This window comes from Engystomops pustulosus, chromosome 8, assembly GCF_040894005.1.
Source record: "Engystomops pustulosus chromosome 8, aEngPut4.maternal, whole genome shotgun sequence".
NCBI classification, from domain to species: Eukaryota; Metazoa; Chordata; class Amphibia; order Anura; family Leptodactylidae; genus Engystomops; species Engystomops pustulosus.
Window position 1 is genome coordinate 21,653,481 of NC_092418.1, and position 7,986 is coordinate 21,661,466.

The 7,986-nt window shown below is 45.8% G+C and overlaps 1 protein-coding gene across 1 annotated transcript; it reads left to right on the top strand.

Annotated features, from left to right (window-relative positions):
* On the top strand, positions 1 to 7,178 carry MCRIP2 (MAPK regulated corepressor interacting protein 2). The gene is made up of 5 exons (XM_072120205.1): positions 1 to 157; positions 396 to 492; positions 2,684 to 2,808; positions 3,606 to 3,701; positions 5,915 to 7,178. Exons 1-5 carry the CDS (start codon positions 106 to 108, stop codon positions 5,983 to 5,985), a joined length of 441 nt encoding a protein of 146 aa, XP_071976306.1. The 5' UTR covers positions 1 to 105; the 3' UTR covers positions 5,986 to 7,178.
* The last annotated feature ends 808 nt before the right edge of the window (positions 7,179 to 7,986 follow it).

A 7,986-nucleotide genomic window follows, 5' to 3' on the forward strand; every position in this document is an offset into this window, starting at 1 on the left:
ACATGCCTTCTTAAAGAGCCAGAGTCTGCAGTCAAAAGTCACAGGCAGCCTCATCCTACAGGTACCAGGGGGCATCACACTCTACCAGTGCTCCCCTTCCCCGTCATGTACACCATCACCCGAGGACCCAGCAAGCTAACCACACAGAGGAGAACAGGTAACCCCTGCCTGCGTATGTGTGTGCATGTGCTGACCTTCCAGCTGCTCGGCATGCATGTGCCTGTTATACTGTTATTCTGATGCTGGCTGCAGCGTCGTAGCCCCCCGGAGACCGCTCACCCTGCAGCTGATGACACGTATGTGCAGTCACACGTATCTGAGATGTCTTGCTACAACGTTGCGCTCTTACGTTTTCGTCTCCTTGTAAAATATTCATAATTTACTTTTTATTCCAGGTCCCAAGCAGCAGATTGACACCAAACTCCAGGAATTGAAGAGCAAGCAGCAGCTGGTCATCCCCACCCTGAGCAACGGCTGGGACCCCCTGCCAAGGTCAGTGCCTCCAGAGGGGCTTTGGGACGTTGCGATGTAGTTGTGATCTGAGATGTGTTAACCCCTGTGCTGGGAAAGGAAAGGGTTAATAGTGCATTCATGGGGAAAATAAATTAAAAAAAATTTTTAGGATTTTTTTTTCACCCATTAACCCCTCAGTTCCCACAATGCGGAAGGACGTTGGCACCGGGTTCCCTTTACGTAGGGGGTGAAAGGCACCGGCGCTGCGTGACCTTGTGCAGAGGTTACCACGCGCACGGTGTCATTGTCACATGGTTGTACAGGGAGGGCGTGGCTTGGAGGGTGGGAGCGACAGGGGGATGGATTCCCTTTTAACCCTTCGGTGTCTGCATACAGTGCAGGGTCACATGTGGTTACAGAATACAATCTATGAGGATCCTGGCTCCATATCCGTTACCAGACAATCCATTGAAACCAGGGAACTAATAATTCTTAACATTTTAGGGTAATACCGCATTTGTAACTGTTTGATTAAATACATTTTTTTTGGAAATGTGGAGGGGAAATGTTTCTGACCTTCTTCCTAGTGTCGGCTTGCGAGCTGTAGTTATTAATGCAGCGTTTAGTATCCGGACCCTAACACTGAGGTTCCCTTTGCCCCCCACAGAGTCCTACTCATGTCATATGGAAGGCAGCGGAGACCGTCCCTTCCCATTTTTTATGGGGGCACCATCAAAATGGTGATGCCGATGTTCCCTCAAACCCTAGGCTGCTACTTCCTTCACCCAAATAAGCCATAGATGGGCACGGCGGATAAAGGAGCTCAAGGACGGGCAGAGTGGGCACGACACAATGAAATCTACTATGTAGCAGATGGTGTAAAGATGATTTACTATGGTGCTTAAAGGGTCAGAAAAAGAAGGGGCCTATTAGGGTGGGCACAATGGGGCAGTCACTACTTTAGTGGGGCACAAGGACTGCAGTGTGGGGGCAGCAGCAAGATGGGAAATTATAGACCAGTTGTGACTGGGCTCAAGTTTCGCTGCTCGGAGCTGGTACATTATTTAGTGCCTCTGATCATGTAATGCCCTAGAAATACTCCGACTAGTGCCTTGTCTCAGAGGTAGGTTATAGGTAGGACTTACTGTAGGCCAACCATTTATGGCTACTGTGACCTTGCACTGACGGGTTATTTGTCAGTGATTGGTCACTGTGTGTATGTGACATCAGCTGCGGTCCGAGTTCAGCTCTTGAGAATTTGTTTTTAACCTTACAAACTGATCATTTCTTATCAGAAACCTGTAGTCCTGGAGACTGATCATAAAACCATAGTTGTAGACTCCTTACCCTTTGGTAATTTCTGCTTCTAGGAAAGCTGGGTGTTTACCTATATGTCTGTGCTATTGCTCCTATCTACGTGGTATTGTCACTCGGATGACTAATGAGGACATGACCTCCCGAAAAACTAGTCTGCCAAGTCCCGTCCCTCCGGTTTGACCCTGTGTAATGTTTACCCATACTACAGGGGAATTGCTATTTTAGTAATTTTCTGATTCTCTAGATCTCCCTTTCTATATGTGAGTGATGCAAATGTTAGATATCAGTGGTGTGATGAAGGATTGGATCGCACAAAGTGACAGACCCTCAGCTCTGCATAGAAATACATAATCATTCATTGGCCGGAGACCCACCTGATGATTGACAGCAGTGCAGCTACAGAAACTTCTGGAATGAATGGAATATTAGACATGACCACAGTATGCTATGGATAGTCTCTCATCCAGTCCTATATGGGAAGGATGCAGGTGTTACAGGTCCTGCCTCCATATGATGGTGCTAGTTTATACTTTTGTTGATAGACTTAAAGGGATCTATCAGCAGGTGTGAGCTTAGACTGCAGGCAGTGTTGGATATTGTCCGTGGAGAGATGTGTAATCATACCGCTGTGTAAATAGCTGTAGCAATGTGGATTTATATTCCAGGATTGTACTGGTGGTTCAGTTCTACCACAACTAACAACTTCCACAAAGATCTGATTGCACATTTCTATATATTAGATTTATTGTGAACTACAGTCACCACTAGAGGGAGCTCACTGCATCCTGTTAATAAAGACTAATGTGTGCTCCCTCTAGTGGTGACTGAAGGTGGCAAGAACTGATTAACAAATGGTGTATGCCTAATATATATATAATTGCTGTTTGTTTTTGTTTTTTGTTTTTCCTTACAGTCCTTCTACCCCAAAGTTGGTTTTCAATCGAGTGAACGGCAAGCGCAGCGCATCCCTCAGCCCCACTTCAGAAGAGGAAGTCTACACGCCAGCACACGAGGAGAACGTCCGCTTTGTATACCAGGGTAAGACTAATTACAATTCCATTAAGAGCCACTAGATTATCCTCCTGTAGGACCTCTCCTTTGGCTTCTCGTCTGCGTGTAGCCTTTCTTAGACTCCATCAGCCTAAATATGGGTCGTCATGTCCTAATCTGACAACACAGGAAGACATCAGTCATGATTCATGGAAAGGAAAGGGATCCTCATCATAACCATGTGGCTTTAGTCACTAATAACAAGCACTTTAAAGGGAACCTGTCATCAGAAATTGGCCTAATAAACATCTACAAGTCTTTTGTCAAGCAGCTGAGCAGCTTCTATATCATGTTTCTTTCTTGGTCTCATGTGGTGACCTCATCTGGAAAATCTACTTTGAAGTGAGATATAAATTGGTTTTATGAAGTCAAGGAGGTGGAGATTTTAACACTGAAGTCAAGCTCTCCCTGCCTTAGAACGCCCCCTTTACTGTAATTGATGGCCCTGTGTCCAGGCATATCATTGATCAGATCTCCTGAAGTCCGGTGAATGATATCAACTACATGGGAAGAGGGTGTTCAAAGGCCGGGAGAGCTTGACTTCAGTGTTTAACACTCCGCCCGCCCCCCCCCCCCCCCCCCCGGACTTTATACATCTAACTTGCATCTCACTTCAAAGCTGATTTGCTGGATGATGTCACCAAGCTGGGTCATAATCTAGAAGCTGTTCATCTGCTCAATAACATACTGGTAGTGGTCTATTAGGTCAATTTCTGATGACAAGTTCCCTTTAAGGATATTGAGATGAGATGGGTCAAATAATCTTTCTTATATATCTCCATCAGCCTGGCAAGAGGTGCAGCATCAGCTGGAAAAGCCAGAACTCAACGGATGTAGACCCCAGCAATACCAGGATCAGACGCCAGACCCGTCTCTTAAGAGTAAGTGCCCATCATGAACGTTTCTTCTATATTGTGCAGCTTTACGGCCTTAATTATAATTTGGGCTTCTAGCAAATTCCCCAGTCCAGTCTGTGTACATCAGGGGTAACACTGCTACTGGCCATTGTGTGACTTGTAATCTTCCATCTACAGTCTTGTCTGTAAATGTGCAATCCTCTGCATATAGCGGGTGGAGACCTAGCTGCTGTGACTCACTTTCCCTCTCCCCTCTCCATAGATCACTATACATACTTTAAAGGGATTGTCCACATTCAGAAAATGATTGTGCAAAGAAAATGTATGCTTTCTGTGGATAAAAACGGGTCCCTGGTCATGTGATGTCACACAGGTGCAAGGCTCGTTATATATCCCTGATCATGTGATGTCACACAGGTGCCCTGCTCGTCATATCCCTGGTCGTGTGATGTCACACAGGAGCCGTGGACCTGTGTGACATCCCATAACCAGGGGCTGGTTTTTACATGCAGGAAGTCAACAATTAAGTTTCCTATAGAATTGATTGAACCCGAACAACCTCCATTATTTTCTGAATATGGACAACCCTTTCCCCTTCTGTCTGGGTTAGCAAGTTGGAATTCAGTTGTGAGTAAGGAGGGAGCATTAATAGAAGATATATATATATTTGTTTTATTTAAAGGGGTCCCAATACTTTCCATTTACAGATGGTGACAGTGTGTGGCCCCCTTCATTGCTGCAGTTGAATGTCGCAGGCCTCATATTGGAGCCTTCGCACATTTCCATGTATCCATCTATATCAGGGGCGCTGGATGTATTTGGCTTTGACCGTGTAAGCAGATTAGTCCTGTGATGTAGGAACCTCCTGTAAACCGGCCGCCTAATCTGGAAAAGTGGCTCAGTCACCCGGATCCTGTCTCCCATAAGCGCCAAGACCCTCTGACTTCTGTGGTCACCATTGTGCTCACATCTTAGTAACCATGACAACCTAAGGAAAAAATGGCCGCTGTAGACTAATCTATACATTGATATCCTACAATGCTGCTTGGTGTGGCTGTGTGTAGGTTATCCAGGGCTTAATCCCGGGGCTTAGCCATAGGGGGGGTGTAGTCTCTGTTAGGATCTTGGTGTCTGAGGGGGGCCGAGCACACAGTAGCGGGGTCTCATGTGGTCTCCTCCCTGACACGTGAATGAATCTGATATTTTGCCCAAGTGACCGGGAACTGTAATGAGGCCTAAACCACAGCTCTGGGAACATGGAGGGCATGGAGGGTCCTCCGGGGTGGTGGTGGGTTATGGCGGACCCCCGCGCTCTCTGGAACGTGACGTTACAGCCCATCCGCTGCTTTGGCTCGTTAACATGTAACACTTATTGTTCATTAAACCGAACCTATAAACATTTATTAGGGAGAGGTGGTGTGAGCGCTCAGAAATACATCTACCCCCGCCCCCTGGCAAAGTCCATCACCAGATTTATCTTAAAGGTGCTGTGCCACTAGAGAAACCCATCCCCCACTGGGAGGTTAGTGTCTGATTGCTGGGAGTCTGACCCTAATGTGCTCCCCTTCTATGGGGCAGAGCAGGGTGAGGCTTGCTCATTGTAACAGCCTGTGAATCTGCAACACTGATTTTTCTCTGGTAATGCCACAGAGCCCTACTGGCTCATTAGCATAATTTTAAAAATAGATTTTATAAGAAAGAAGGCCATGGGTAACAAATAGAAGATTATCACAGTCGCGGTGCCTGGATCTAGGAGTAATGTCCCTGGTTTATCAGGATGGATTTTGATGGTAGATTTCCTTTAAGTGTCTATAATGACCCCCAACCCTTTAAAAAGACTGCAAGAACCTTTACAAGCCGAGTTAATACATGGCCTATCTTGTTTGGGTTCCTGATCTTGGAGCTAAATTGACTTCAAATAGTTTAAAATTTTCTGCATGAATAAAATTTAAAGGGGTTGTCAATTTGCATGAGGGGTCAGATGTTTAAAAACAAAAGCTTTCCTCTTCATATACAACTAATATATTCTGTCTGCAGCTACCACTAGGGGGAGGCACAGTATGCAGTAAGCACTTAAGCTCCCTCTAGTGGTCACAGCAGGCAGCAGAATTTCATTGTTTAGCTTTTGACCTTTGTACTAAGAATTGAATGATCAGAGGCTGATGAAGCTTGATGATGTCCAGGGTGTGAGATGGTGCATTCTGTGTTAACCCTTTCCTTCCCTGCCCCATTTACAGATTTTGTCCCCATTGACCTTGAGGACTGGTGGGCTGAACGCTTTCTGGCCAACATTGAGAACTGTGCTTGAAGAACCCCCCTTGGACGTCTCCAGATCTTTGTTGGCATGCACATCCTCGTCCCTGGCAGAAGTGTCCGTGAATCCATCCATGTAATGAAGCTCTGGGTCCTGTGTGATGGACGCAGCGAGGCGCTGTGCTGACTGTGTGCCTTCCCTGTGACTGCTTTGTGCGCTCTACACGGATATAACCCGGAAGCACTGAAGGATTAGGTACCGGATACCGTCCTCCGGGCTTCATGCTACATTATGGGAGGGGAGCAATACTGGACATAGATGGTAAAACCATCACCAGAGGGGAAGGGAACACCACAAAGGTGGTACTATGCACTACAGCAGTGACCTGTGGCTCTCTTCAACTCCCAGCAAGCACCAGGGGGATAATGGGGGTTGTAGTTCCACACCAATCGCTACCTGCTTGTCACTGCATTCTACATTATGGAAGGGGCAATAATTGTAAAAACTTGACATTGAGTGATGTTGATGCTCAGCCTGAACCTTAATGGTCTGACACGCACATTGATCCCCCCTGTTAACTCTTTGTCGGCTTGTGGGGAGCAGATCATTTCCCCTTGTTCTCTTGTCAGCGTCCGTATGGTACTGAGGCTCTTTAAAGGGGAACCTATAATGAGTATTTAGGCCCATAAACTGTCAGTGTCTTGTCATCCAGGATAGTGTCAGGATCATAATTATGTCCTTCTATATTCTGGAAGATGTAGCTTTATGCATAGAGAGTCATGGGGGTGGAGAAGAGTCATGCTGCCTGACCCCTCCTGGCTTGATTGAGATCATAGGACTGGTACATCTTAATAAACTACCTTCACAAAATGACACTAAGAATTAGGATCACGTATCTGGACTATGGGACCTCAATAAATCCAGGAAGAGACACCAGCGTGGCTCTTCTCCGCCCCCATGACTCCTCAATCAATTGAATACAGCATCAATAGATACATTTCTGTATAAAGCAGTGTCTCCCAGAATATAGGAGGACATCATTGTGATCCTGCCACTGTCCTGGATAACAGGTTGGTAGAGGTCTGTGGGTCTAAATCCTCATGACAGGTTCCCTTTAAACTGCTTTAAACCTGTGTGATGCCCACCACTGGTCTCCCTCATGTCTTGTCCTACTTTTTTGTATTCGAGGGATCTGTACAGAGCGGGAAATGTCTATTTTTCTAAATAAAAAGTGTGTTTTGCCTGAATGTAAATTGGTGCTATTAAAAGGAGAAAAAAAAATCCAAAAACCTCTTTAAAGATTATGCCCCCCCCCCCCCCCCCCAAAAAGGCAATACCCGTCTACAGTAGGGAACATTCTTCTGGTTCTTACAATAAGGGTCACTAAGCCATAAAGTTTAAGCGTTACATATAAGCCAGCGGCGATCATGTATCCCAGGAGTGTAGCCAGAGGTGACTACAAGTCTGACAGGGCATCTTGCTGAAAATGTAATTATTTGTATCTTAACTGCACTCACTGTTCTGCTGCTGGTGCAGTCACTGTGTACATACATGACATTACTTATCCTGTACTGATCCTGAGTTACATCCTGTATTATACCCCAGAGCTGCACTCACTATTCTGCTGCTGGTGCAGTCACTGTGTACATACATGACATTACTTATCCTGTACTGATCCTGAGTTACATCCTGTATTATACTCGAGAGCTGCACTCACTATTCTGCTGCTGGTGCAGTCACTGTGTACATACATGACATTACTTATCCTGTACTGATCCTGAGTTACATCCTGTATTATACCTCAGAGCTGCACTCACTATTCTGTTGCTGGTGCAGTCACTGTGTACATACATGACATTACTTATCCTGTACTGATCCTGAGTTACATCCTGTATTATACCCCAGAGCTGCACTCACTATTCTGCTGCTGGTGCAGTCACTGTGTACATACATGACATTACTTATCCTGTACTGACCCTGAGTTACATCCAGTATCCTGATAGTCACATCTGCCCAATTGCGACAAATTTGACTTTTTCCAAAACCACTCCAATT